The sequence below is a fragment of the Rhinatrema bivittatum genome, chromosome 4 (genome assembly GCF_901001135.1).
Source record: "Rhinatrema bivittatum chromosome 4, aRhiBiv1.1, whole genome shotgun sequence".
In the NCBI taxonomy this organism is placed as follows: domain Eukaryota; kingdom Metazoa; phylum Chordata; class Amphibia; order Gymnophiona; family Rhinatrematidae; genus Rhinatrema; species Rhinatrema bivittatum.
The window spans coordinates 230722190-230736058 of NC_042618.1; the positions used below are offsets into that span (position 1 = coordinate 230722190).

General features: G+C 47.2%; 1 protein-coding gene across 18 annotated transcripts in view; it reads right to left on the minus strand.

The window, feature by feature from the left end:
• The window catches only part of CACNA1C (calcium voltage-gated channel subunit alpha1 C), a 1539476-nt gene that overhangs the window by 80969 nt on the left and 1444638 nt on the right, over positions 1-13869 (minus strand). For all 18 annotated transcript variants that reach the window (XM_029599882.1, XM_029599881.1, XM_029599874.1 and 15 more), the window contains 3 exons: positions 12908-12973; positions 10681-10772; positions 9649-9814 (listed from right to left, as the gene is read on the minus strand). In XM_029599882.1, coding sequence (XP_029455742.1) covers positions 9649-9814; positions 10681-10772; positions 12908-12973 — 324 coding nt within the window. The remainder of the gene's footprint in view (positions 1-9648; positions 9815-10680; positions 10773-12907; positions 12974-13869) is intronic.

Sequence of the window (13869 nt, forward strand, 5' to 3'; positions counted from 1 at the left end):
TAAGTTTCAACCAAAAGACTCTTCATTGCCAGGCCTTTTTGGATTCCAGAGCAGCAGGCAATTTCATTGAAGAGGAGTTGCTTAATCAGTTCCAGATCCCCACAGAGACTCTTAAAACACCACTCATAGTCTTGTCAGTCTCTGGACACCCCATAGGGGACAAAATTGTTTCCATTGCTCAACCCATTAAAATGGTCATAGGGATACTTCACCAGGAAACCATCCAATTTGACGTTCTTCCTTCCTCCATCAGCCAGGTCATATTAGGATTACTCTGGCTAAAAGTACATCTTAGCCAGGGGAACTTTGCAACTGGCTAGTTGGAGCACTCATTGTTAACAGAACTGTCTGTCAATAATCCGTCCACTTAGTAAAACTATTCCTTGTTCCATGACTATTCCATCGTTGTTACCACCTCAATATACTGAATTTATTGATGTTTTTAGTAAACAAGCCATTACCACCACACCGTTCCTACGATTGTGAGATTGAGTTACTTCCAGGAAACGATCCCCCTAGAGGGAGAGTTTATGCCCTATCAGAACCAGAATCGAAAGCCATGAGCCAATACGTCCTGGAGAATCTAGCCAGGGGATTCATTAAACCTTCTTCTTCTCTGGCTGGAGCAGGATATTTTTTTGTCAAGAAAAAAGATGGCTCATTATAGCCTTGTATTGATTACAGAGCACTAAATGCCATTACTAAAAAGAATCGATATCCTATTCTTTGATATCAGAACTTTTTAATCGTCTAAAAGGAGCCAAAATTTTTACCAAGCTTGATCTTCAAGGGGCCTATAATTTAATCATGATAAAGGGGGAGGACAAATGGAAAACTGGCTTCAAAACTCACGATGGACACTATGAATATCGGGTTACACCTTTTGGACTATGTAATGCTCCAGCAGTTTTCCAGAACATGATTAATGACATCCTTTGAGAATTTTTATATTCTCACATCATTGTTTACCTGGACGACATCTTAATTTTTTCAAAAACTGAGCAACAACATCAAATTCATGTCAAGCAAGTCCTTCAACATCTTCGAGAGAACAAGGTATTTGCTAAATTGGACAAATGTCTGTTTCACCAAAATGAGTTACCATTTTTGGGGTATATTGTATTGAAAGATGGCTTACATATGGATCCGGAGAAACTTAAAGCGATTTTGGATTGGCCTCAACCACGGGGCTCAAGGTGTTACAAAATTTCCTGGGTTTTTCTAACTATTACCGACAATTTATTCCTAGCTACTCCACTTTGGTAGCACCCCTAACCGCCTTAACAAAGAAGGGAGCTCCAATATACAACTGGCCCTCGGAAGCCCTCCACGCCTTTCAACATTTAAAACAAGAATTCTTTAAAGACCCATGTCTCATACGACCTGATCCAACGAAACCTTTTATTCTGGAGGTTGACGCATCAGCCTTAGGAATTGGAGCTATCCTTTTGCAACCCTCAGATTCTGGCAAACTACTTACCTGCGCCTGTTTCTCCAAAATATTCTCCCCAGCAGAGAAGAATTATGCCATAGGAGAATGGGAATTATTGGCTATCAAGGCCGCATTGGAGGAATGGTGACATCTTCTGGAGGGGGCTAAATTTACTGTTGATATCTACACAGACCATAAGAATCTTGCCTACTTATCACAGGCTCAACAGTTAAATCCTAGACAAGCTCACTGGGCACTATTTTTTAGTTGATTCAATTTCAAGATACACTTCTGACCTGCTGAGAAGAAACTACGAGCAGATGCATTATCCCGGAGTTTTATTTCAGAAGATACCCCAGAACCCCCCTTGTTATATAATTGATCCAAGGAGCTTTTCGCGATCAAGCTGGCTTTTGAAGAGTGGCGTCCATGGCTAGAAGGCGCACAACACCAAATAGTAGTATACACCGATCACAAGAATCTAGAGTATCTTCGACATGCTCAATGAGTCAACCACCATCAAACAAGATGGTCTCTGTTTTTCAACAGGTTCGACTTCCTTCTGAAATACCGTCCAGTAGAGAAGAACACCCGGGCTGATGCCCTATCACACTCTTTCTCACCACAGGATGTGCCGGATGAGCCCCGTCATATCATCGATCCTGAAAGAGTGGTTCTTGCAGCCACCCACACGGTACCTTCTGGGAAGACGGTGGTGGCCAGAAGTTTAAGAAAAGACTGTTGAAATGGGCACACCATTCCCGTCTGGCAGGCCATCCATGAAGAAGGACGTGCAAGCATACGTGGGTTCCTGTGCTGTCTGTGCCAAGCAAAAACCATCACCTGGGCAACCTTGGGGCTTATTACAGCATCTACCATCACCGGATGAACCATGGACCCATATCACTACTGATTTCGTAGTGGACCTGCCATCATCCAACGGCAATATACTTCTGAGCCTGTGGAACATACTGGCACTTCATGATCAGTGCCTTACCTTCCTGCTCTCACCATCTACCAACAGCAGTACGATAAAGACTCTATCCATATTGTATCTGCTATCTGTGTCAGCCTATCGCAGTGGTTCCCCATGGGGCCCCTCCCTGTGGGCGGAGTCATTTCCATTGCGACCAAGGGTACACAATCCCACAAACACAACACCTACGACCCGAACCGGAATTGGACTTGCTCTTGCCTGCTGCCTGCCACGACCCCGGTCTGTCCTCTGGATATCCTGTTTGCCACCTGCCTACGGCCTGGACTGGAATTGGACTTGCTCTTGCCTGCTGCCTACCACGACCCCGGTCTGTCCTCTGGATATTCTGCCTACCGCCTGCCTACAACCCAGACCGGAATTGGACTGCCTCGCCTATCTACTGGACTGAGTCTAGTTTGGGACATTCTTGTGCCAGATACCTCGACTTTTCCATCACGGCCTAAGGTAAGACTGTTGTCCATCAAGTATTCACATAATTGTAACACGCTCCACAAGACAAAGAGATGATCCGAGAGATGAAAAGAGTTAATAACCTCCCAGTAACATAAGAGGTCCCTTCTGATGTCCAAGCGCTTCAATTCCCGCGCGTGAGACGACTCCATTTCAGCATTAGGGAAGGCTGGTAATTCTACTGACTGACTCAAGTGAAAAGCTGAAACCACCTTTGGAAGAAAGGAGGGAACTGTTCTAATAGAGACTCCCGAATCCGAAATCCACAAAAATGGCTCCTGGCAAGAGAGAGCTTGCAACTCTGACACTCTCCTAGCTGAACAAATCACCACCAAAAACACCATTTTCAGAGTCAAGTCCTTTAACGTTGCCTTCCTAAGAGGTTCAAAAGGAGCTTCACACAAGACTTTAAGGACTAAGTTAAGACTCCAGGAGGGACAAACGGGATGAACTGGAGGATTCATATGCTTCACTCCGCAAAGAAAACTGACAACGTCGGAATGTGCCGCTAGGGTCACACGATGAACCTTGCCTCTGAAGCACCCCAGGGCCACCTCCTGCACCCTTAGAGAATTAAACATCTAGCCTTAGTGAGGCCCTTTTGCAAAAAGGCTAGGATTTGGGTCACCGAGGACTGATGAGGAAGAACTCTCTGCTCCTCACATCAGGATTCGAAGACTTTCCAAACCCTGACATAAGTTAAGAACGTAGACATCTTGCGAGCTCGAAGAAGGGTGGTAATGTAGTCCTCCCAGTAGCCTTTCTTCCTCAGCCGCCTCCTCTCCAAAGCCAGGCCGATAGACAGAAGCGATCTGCCTGGTCGAAAAATATGGGGCCTTGCCGGAGCAGGTGCAGAAGATGAGTCAGGTGCAGGGAACCATCCACTGTCAAATTGACCAGGTCTGCAAACCAAGGTTTTCGGGACCACTCTGGGGCCACCAAAATCACTGGACAAGGATGAACCTCTATTCTCCGAAGAATTGTTCCTATCGGAGGCCATGGAGGAAACACATAAAGCAGGACTGTGTTCGACCCCTTCCACTTCTTGTTCTCCTCAGCGACTGAAGAATAGTGGAGCCTTGGCATTCCTGTGAGTCGCTATCACGTCCAGATGGGTGACACCCCTTCTGCGAGAGATGAGAGTCATGGCTTCATCTGAGAGCTCCCACCCTCTGGGGTCTAGCCTCTGACGGCTCAGAAAATCCGCCTGCATGTTGTCGGTCCCCACTATGTGCAATGTGGCCAGCACGGACAGATTCCGTTCCACCCAGGCCATCAGCTGAGCTGCCTCCAAGACTACTGGGTGTCTCCTGGTCCCGCCTTCACATTTGAAATAGGTCACCATTGTTGCATTATCCGACAGCACTCACACCGCCCGGTTGCGCAAGAGTGGGAGAAAACTCTGCAACGCCAAGTGAACTGCTCTCATCTCAAGGCGATTGATCGACCATGTCACCTCCTCCTGAGTCCATTGGCCCTGGACTGAATGAGGCTGACACACCGCCCCCCAACCAGCGAGACTGGCATCCGTCATCACAATCACCCAGTGAAGCACCTCGAGATCCACTCTGTGCACCAAGTGGTCTTGCACCAGCCACCAACCAAGACTAGACCTGGCGGACTCCGTGAGTGATAAGGGAACTTGAAACTCCTCCGACATAGGATCCCACTGGGACAACAATGCCTTCTGTAAGGACCTCATATGAGCAAAAGCCCATGGCACCAACTCCAGAGTGGATGTCATGAATCCCAAGATCTGCAAGTAATCCCAGACTCTGGGCACCAATGCCTCCAGAAGGTGCTGAACTTGAGACTGCAGCTTGGTGGCTCTTTCATCTGGGAGAAAGACTTTGCCCACCTGGGTATTGAACCAAGCTCCTAAGAAGTCCAGGACCTGAGACAGATGCAGGTGACTCTTGCCCTGGTTGACCACCTATCCAAGGGATTGTAGGTGATGCATGACCGCGTGCACTGCCTGCTTGCAGATTGCTTCTGAATTCGCCCGAATGAGCCAGTCGTCCAAGTATGAGTGGACTAGGATCCCTTCCCTGCGAAGGGCCGCTGCTACCACCACCATGACCTTGGTGAAAGTACGCGGAGCCGTCGCCAGACCAAAAGGAAGAGCGCAGAACTGGAAATGCATGCCCAGAGTCATGAAGTGGAGAAATTTCTGATGATCCCTGTGGATACCTATGTGCAGATATGTTTCTGTCAGATTGAGAGAAGACAAGAACTCTCCCTTGTGCACTGCCATGATGACCGAGCACAAGGTTTCCATATGGAAGTGTGGGACTTTGAAGGCCCTGTTCACCTTCTTCAGATCTAGAATGGGAGAGAAATACACTTCCTTCTTCGGCACCACGAAGTAAATGGAATGACGTCCTGTTCCGCATTCTTCTGGAGGAACAGGAACAATGGCCCCCAGGGATTCCAGCTGGTGGATGGTCTGATGGACTATTTGTCATTTCGCTGGCGAGCCACATGGAGAGATCAGAAATAGGTCCCGGAGAGGACGAGCAAATTCTATACTGAGAATCAGAAAATAGTAACATCACACAGAAATACCAAAATAACCTCTCCTCAGATTGCATAAAACCGAGAGAATACAATTACTTAGGAAAGCACTAAATCTCCACCTTCAAGCAATCTAACCACTATTCAGCATTATGCTGCCGATTCCCAAAGTAAATACCAATTTACTGACGTCTAGAGTTTAATGTACAAAGTTCAAACGATTACTTACTGTTAATCACGTTCTCGAATGCTATTTGAATGTAAAATGTTATTTCAAATGTAAACCGGAGTGAAGGCTTTCGCCAAACTTCGGTATAGAAAAAACTTCAAATAAATAAATAAATAAAGCATAGCCGTGAGCAATGATACAGAGTACCCACTGGTCTGACGTTATCTTGGCCCATTCCCTGAAAAAAAGGGAGAGTTGTCCCCCGATGACTGGCATGGAGGAATGGGCCAGCCGTATCTCATTGCGAAGATTCGGCCATGAGGGTTCCCTGGCCGGTACTATCTCAGCCGGCTTGATGACCGCGAAAGGACTGAGACCTCCCCGAGGCTTGACGCTGGCCCATGCCAACTGCTCTATTCTGGCAAAAAACGCCTCTGGCCCCTAAAGCGAGAGCAGGTTGGGGGAAACCCCCTAGATCCCTTCGGCTTATTTTCAGGCAACTTGTGCACTTTATTGTTATCCAGAGTCTTGATTAGTTGCTCTAAGCCCTAGACAAAGAGGAGCTTTCCCTTGAAAGGGAGCGCACCAAGCTGCGCTTTAGAGGAAACGTCCACAAACCAATTGCACAACCATAAATGCCTCCTGGCTGATATAGCTAACACCATAGTTCTAGAGGAGGTCCGAAGGAGATCATATAAGGCGTCTGCCTCATAGGCCACCGCCTACTCCTGAGGGGGAAGGTCCCTGGTACTCAAGAGCTGTTGAATTCATCTCAGGCCTGACCTGAGCGCGAGGCTACTGCAGACGGCTGCCCGGACCATTAGTTGCTGGATCATCTGAGAAAATGAAAAGGTCTTAGCCGGGCCCCGTAAACCCGCCAGGACTAGGTACACCGTATAGAGGCTGGAGGTGCCGCAACGCCCAGCTCCGCCAGGACATGCGGGATGAGGGGACTAAGTTCCACCCTCTGAAAAAGGTGGATGACCTTAGGATCATCTCCGTCCAGTGGCACTGCCTTCTCCTGCTCTTCTCCCAGATCCACCCTCGTCAGAGGTGCGGGAACCAAAAGAGGGCACTTGCCCAAGGCCTGCCCTACCCCGGGCTCTGCCGCAGCGAGATCATCGAGGGGCCATGGCTCTCCGACCCCAAACAATCCCTTGCAGCTCCAGCTGCCAGGGCAGCTTGCTAGGTGGCCCCTCCAGGTGTTGAGGCTCCCCCAGCCCACTGGGCTGGGCCTGGCTAGCCAAATAGGCCTGGTGCATCAGACTAAAATATTCTGCCAAAAAAACAGGCAGGCCCCGAACCCCCCCCCCCCCCCCGGGGAACAGGGGGAATCTCTGGAAGCTCAAAGAAGGAGTCCTGGGGATCCCCTGGACTCAAAACTACTGGTGATAGCGTGGGGGGGGGGGGGGGGGGAAGTCCCCTCCCCCGCCTGAAGCCTCAGATGCAGCCGGCAGAGGATCCAAAATGGCCACGATCCCATGCTCAGTGCGAATGGGACGGCCTCGTTCTCCCTCCCGACAGCCCGTCTACCCACCCCACGGGGCCTAGCCGTCAGATCTGCCACCACGCTGGAGGAGCTCTCTCCCCCCCCCCCCCAGGGGAGGCAGCGCACATAGAGGTCTGAACGGGAAAGCCGTGAAGTCAGCTCCCCGCAGGCCTCACACCGGGCACCACGCGGCATGATCAGTGCCGAAAAAGCATGTGCGGACTGCGCCACCAATCTCCCACGCACCACAGAGCGGGACCCGGGAAACACTACTAAAGCACTGCCCCTCAGCGTGACTTGACCCCCGAAGGTCAACCGTACCGGAAACAGCCGCCGCTCCAAGCAATGCTGATTCTTTTTTTAAATTTTTTTTTTTTTTTTCAAGAACTCGGCAAGGAGGGCTAAGTGACACTGGATCCCTGCTGGGGGGGGGGGGGGAGGGAGGGAGCTGGAACACTGGCTATCACCCTTGGCGGCCAAAAAAGGGAGCCAACCGGGTCACCAACCCGAGTTACCTGATGCCTGCTACCAGGGAGGATGGTTCCCCCAGGACCTGCCAACTCCCTGGGAGGACTGCTGATCTTCTGGTCCTACCTTGACAGCCTGAAGGAAGGATTTAAAATAACTGGATCTGCCTTCCTTTATTGTCTCTCTTTTCTTTTTTTTTTTTGGAGAACCCCCAGACGTTCAGAACTGCAGGTTTTGCACCACCTCCATCTGCTGGAGACAGAGAAATACTGAAGAGCTGCAGGTGACACACCGGTTTAAGAGCGGGGTGCTCTCAAAGTTTTTCTCCGTCTCCATCTGCTGGAAGGGAGGCAAAACCCAGCAGTCTGGACTGATCCGGGTACGTACAGGGAACCCAGTTTTTCCAAGTAGTCCACCAGTTTGCCCAGTTAATATCGAGGCCTTCGAGACCCCTCTGGTTCTTCAGCCTGCACGCCCCCCCCCCCCCCCCGGGTTGACCCAGACTCCTCACCCTGTGTAAGCCCTAAAACCTGAGATCTACAGGCTTGCTCCTCATTTGGAGCAGTAAGGTTATGCGAATAACAAGCAACACACGCCACAGTCTCCTGTTTTAAAATACAATGTTATGCGGATAACTGTTGGCCCCGCCGCAGAACACCCATTCCCTGCCCATTTTCCGCCCTCTTATTTTTGACGTGTATACAGTATATATGCTAATACGTCTCAGCTATTTTAAATCCGTGTTGCTTGCACGTAGCCCACGAATGCGGGCATTTTGGCAGGAGCAGCGCTTTTAAAATATACCTCTAAGGGCCTCATTCACTAAAGTTTTTTTCCCTTATTCTATGTCTATGGGGAAAAAAAGCTTAGTAAATAAGACCCATAGGGCCTGATTTTCAAAAGCATTCATGCATTTAAAAATGGGTTTTACATGTGTAAATGCACTTTACCCAAGTAAGTGGGCTTTTAAAAATTGCCATTGAATGGTCCATAGGATTTCCTCATGCCAGTGCACTTTACGCACATAAATGTCTTTTGAAAATTGCTACAATAGGATGTTACATTTACACAAGTAACTCCTTTGAAAATTCACCTGTATGTTTGTACCTGAGGCAAGAAAGGGTGAAGTGACTTGCTCAAGGTCACATGGAGCAGCAGTGGGATTTGAGCACTCCTTTTCCCTGGGTTGCAACCCACTGTGCTAACCACTAGGCTACTTCTCCATGCTGAAGGACTCCTCCACTGAAAAGGATGTGTAGTGATTTGAAAATGAAGTCAACATATGTGCTTTCCATCTGCTGACCTAACTCTGCCACTTTTTTCCCATGGGCAAAAGTATATATATATATATATCTTTATTTACATAAGCACCCTTGAATTTGTAGCTTTATTGTGGGTATCTTGCTTCTGTTATATTGCTGTTCAGTAATCAGTACTGCATACACTTACTCAGTACAGGGTACGTATTTTTCAGTATATAATACGTGCATCAGTAACCTAAATTACATCCCTAATAGCACCCTATACAAAATGGGACATTACATACTGTACTGTGAAGGTTCCACACTGCCTGCAGCACCCTGCAGTTCTACAATCTGTTCCCAGCCAGAGATTTTGATATTTGTATTTACAACCCACTGGTTCTAAAACTGAACTACTGATGAGTCAAAAGTGCAGCTACAAATCTACTAACACAGGGTTGCTCACTTTTCTCCCCTTGTCACAAACACTGTATTAAGTTGTTTCAGTGAATTTCAAGCTTTACCATCTTTCAGCTTTGCTGCTCTCAGCATTGACCTCTTGAATTAGTCTAGATGTTCACCTCAGCAAAATTCACAATGTGCTTATTGTCCCTGTGAACCCGAGAACAGCACTTGATCAACTATCTAGCAACAGATTTCTGTCTATATACTCTATTATAACTTGAGGTTTTAGAAGAGGGGCTACAGAATTAATTGCTTTGATTTGTATGTTATGAAATATTTTTATGAATTATAATGTAAGCCGCTTTGGGCAATCCTTTGAAATTGAAAAGGCAGAATATTAAGCGTTAAACAGAAAGAGAAGAAACATTTGGTACCATTCACAGAGGTCATCGATTTCTGATCTCCTGTAAGTTTCATACTCACCAAGAAGGCACAGAGCATGTAGAAACTGATAAAATAAAATACGGCAAAGCTGCTTCCACAGGAATTGTCTACTTCGGTGGAGTTCCCCAGCTCAGAAGCAGGGTCACAGTTCTTGTTAGGCAGACAAGCAAGCATGATCTCCTGCCAAGCTTCACCAGTGGCACACCTGGGATAAAGGAGAAGAGACAGCGATACTCATAGTGGTCAATGTTGTTACCCGAAACATTACACACAAGCAAGTGATATTTCAGTTTCTCAATGTGATTCGACATCGTTCGTGACTCCTTTTAAATCGGAATCACAGGGTTGCCTAGATATTGGCAAGAACATTTCAAGTACAGAAAAAGATCTAAAAAAAAAAAAAATAAAATTGGAGCCTACACAGCAGACTGGGATTCATTAGCAGGCTACAGGAGACTTCTGGATTTGTCAATCGGTGAAACCAATTACATTTGAGAAGTATAATTTGGATCCAGATTGTACATTTGATGGAGAAAATGAACTGCCATGCTTGGGATAAGCTCTAACAACTGAAAGTTGTGTAGGAGCCATTTGAGGATTTGTATGATTTAACTTTGAATATGAAAGAGTTCTCTTTTAGACATAATCCTACAATACAATGAGGTAGGGGAAGATGGATGGGAAGGGTTGTGATAGTGATTAATTTATTCTGTACAAATCGTGGAAGTTCTCATGGGTATTTGTTACTATACATACCGTATATGGTTGTTTTATTGATGTTTGTACCTAGGATACTATCCAATAAAACTTCAATTAAAAAAAATGCAAAGTTTGAACAGTTCCTGTTGGGAGATCCATGGCTTACACTGGGTCCTCCACTAAAAACTGCAACCCTATGACCTGATCCCAGTGGTCAGGCGGCCTTCAAGGATAGAGAATGGGACACCATGAGAATTAATGGCCCAGAGAATGAGAATATGGTAGCTAGCCAAGCATCAGGCATTAAAGGGTGATATGGTTTATTTCCAGTGAAATCTCAGCATCCCCACTTGTTGACTCTAAGAGACAAACCTGAAGAGGAGGAGCACGGCTTGAGGGAAGGTCTGAAAGTTGTTGTTCCTGTTGATCTCTGTGTTGTCATTCAGGTCAATTTTACCAAACACCTAACATAGAGACAGTGTGAGAGATTTGAACACCGTTCCCCTTCCTTTATTGAAACAGTTTCATAACTTTCAGCCTGCTGAAGCAGCAATGAGTGAGAATTTTGTGTCTGCTTACAATGCAGTCATTTATAACAAATAGGTTCGGTACAAAAAACCCCAGTAAAGCTGTTAACACACATCAAGGGAACTTTGTGTGTATTCTGAAGCATGACATGAAGGGCAGAGCGTCTTCAGTAATTTTCTTTAAAAAAAAAAAAAAAAAAGCAAACCCTGGTGGCACAAAACTGGAACAGATAAACATTTTCACATCCAGAATAAATATTTAGATATCTAGAATGGACCCTTTAAAAATCCTTTTCGGTTATAATTATGCTTATTCCAGGGACATAATTACTTTTTTTAGGTGAACTATGAAGCTGCATTATACTGGCAGAATTCTAGAGTTGCTACCATAGCAATGCAAAAGGACCAGCCTGCGGCAGACATGCTGCACGTGGCCAGTCCATCAATCCAGTGCTGACTCTGCCAAGTTCGCCCCGGGGATCCCAGAGAAGGAAGGCAGTATGTGTGTGGAGGGAGAAAGGGGGCATGAAAGAGATGCCTGCTGGTGGTAATCCCCTGGTGTCACCCGTTATGCTTACGTTGTGCCACCACTGCCGGGCACTTGAACCAGACGTTCCTGTCTTGGGAGGGGGCAGAGATGCAGGTCGGGAAGTGACGTGCATTCAACTGCGTTGGCAGCAGGGGAGTGTGGGAGTCTCGCGCATACTGTGTATGCACAAGAGACTGAGCTGCGACCAGCACCCCAGGAGAGTGGGAAGAAATGAGACGAGTCTGCAGAGCCAGGTGCTGCAGGTTTTGTGCTGGAAGTGGCGTTCAGAATCCCCAACACAGCGGGTAGACTGGCAGCAGGGAGAATGAAAAAGGAGGGATGAATGGGATGGGATTGGGGATAAGAGAGAAAGATACTGGTGCTGAGGGGGGAGAGAGGGAGGACTACTAGGGTTGGGTGCTGGAAAAGGCAGGGAGTTCCTGGGGGCTTGGGAAAGCGAGAGAAGAGTTACTGGGTGGGTAGAGGGGGGCTGCTGATGCTTGGAAGGAAGAGGGAGGGGGAGCACTGGGACTGAAGGGGAAGAGAGGGGGCTACTGGGCCTGGAGAGGTGATGAAGAGGAACTGTTGGGGTTTAAGGGAAGACAGCAGAGGTTTGCTGGGGATGGGAGGCTGGGAAAGACAGGGGGGATGCCGGGGAGATTGGGGAAAGAGAGGGAGCTTCAGGCTTGGGGAAAGAGAGATAGGGGGCTACTAGGGGGGAAGAGAGGAGTCTACTCGGGGGTTGGAAAAGAGGTGTTGTGGAAAGAGAAGGGATTGCTGGGAGTAGGGAAGGAAGAACAATGGTGGGTTACTGGGGGGAGGGGAGGGGAAGAGAGGGCTGCTGGGAGAAGAGGGAGGGATGGCTATTGGGGGGGGGGGGCGGAGAGGAGGCAGCTGTGGAGAAGTGGGAGATGGGTCTGTTGGAGTTCAGGGGTGGAGAAGGGGGGGATGCTGTGCCAGAGCTGCTGCTGGTAGGGAGGTGAGTAACAGGATGGAGGGGCAAAAGACTGAAGGTTTACTTAGGGCAGTGGTTCTCAACCCTGTCCTGGGGACAGGGTTGAGAACCACTGCCCTAAGAAAGAAAATTTGCATGCACTGCGCCATAACATGCAAATTTTCTCTCATGCATATTCATTGTGGATATCCTGAAAACCCGACTGGCTGGGGGGGTCCCCAGGACAGGGTTGAGAACCACTGACTTAGGGTGTCTAATACCTTGCCCAGGATGCAGTTCCAGAAACAGAGACTGTGCTAAATTTGGTTCTGGGTCCCTAGACCTGCAGTTTATTTTAGCAGACAGCCAGACTGTCCATTCTGGCCAAAATGAACGGCATGTCACTCTTTTAACCTCAGCTTTACTCTTAAACCTTTACCCAGTCCTGTGTGATACTACAGAGATAAGGTCTGGAAAACAGATATAATATTTCCTCCTGCCACTTGTTCATTCAGGGCTGTTAGAGGTATGTGTATATGTGTGTGAGAGAGAACGACAGAGAGGAAGAGAATTGCCCCTTGGGCACTGTTGTGTTTTACGGTCCCTTACCTGCATTCCAATAACAGCATAGATGAAGAACAGCATCACAATCAAAAGAGCCACATAGGGGAGCGCCTGGAGGTAGGAACACAGAGCATGTACACGTTCATTAATTTAATAATAATAAAAAAAAATTATCTAAGAAGCTCAGCCTGTCAAATTGGCTTTGGTGTCTCCCGGCTGCAGCCAAGGAGATCCTTGCAGTAAAACTGGATTTTTCGGAAAGAGAATTACCAAAGGAAGTTGTGGATCATTCCCACCAGTGGTGATTCTCTGCCAGGTCATGCCAGCTCACCCAGTCCTGAACCTTTTTGAACTAGTTTTCTTTTCCCCATTGGGGAAAAAGGTAGAAGGTGAAGGCTGCCTCTGGACGTGACCTGCCACCTTTTTTCTTTAGAAAATTACAACTGATTGATTCCCATAACACAGATTTTTAAATGTAGGTCAGAAGTTGTTGAATGTTCCGTTTGGGATTTTCTTCCAAGCTATGACTCATTCACAAGACCTACCAGACAATATACTTAATGCTAGAGATATGGTGTTATATGTTTGAAACAATATACATCACAGTGCTGGTTTGTTGCCCTGCTTTGTACGTTTGATCTTCCCAACCGACTGATCACTGTTGGACCTTATCTTTTCTGACCTCCTAGGAGGTCTCCAGGACTTGGAAAGGACAGAGCCCTTCAGAATGGGAGCACCTGGTCTAGGTAGCACTAGTCTGCAATTCACTTGGCTCACCACTAGATGCCATTGCTTGGTCAACATTTTGAGGATAATATTCAAAGGTATTATTATTATTATTTGTATTTCTATTTCATCTTTTTGTGACACTTCAAAACAGTTTACATTCAGGTACTGTAGGTAGCCCTACAAAAAAAAAAACAACAAAAAAACAAAGAAAAGTTTCTAGGGCCTGGAATTGTGCACAAGTTCCAAAGCAAAAGTAAACCACAATAAAAGTTTTAGAA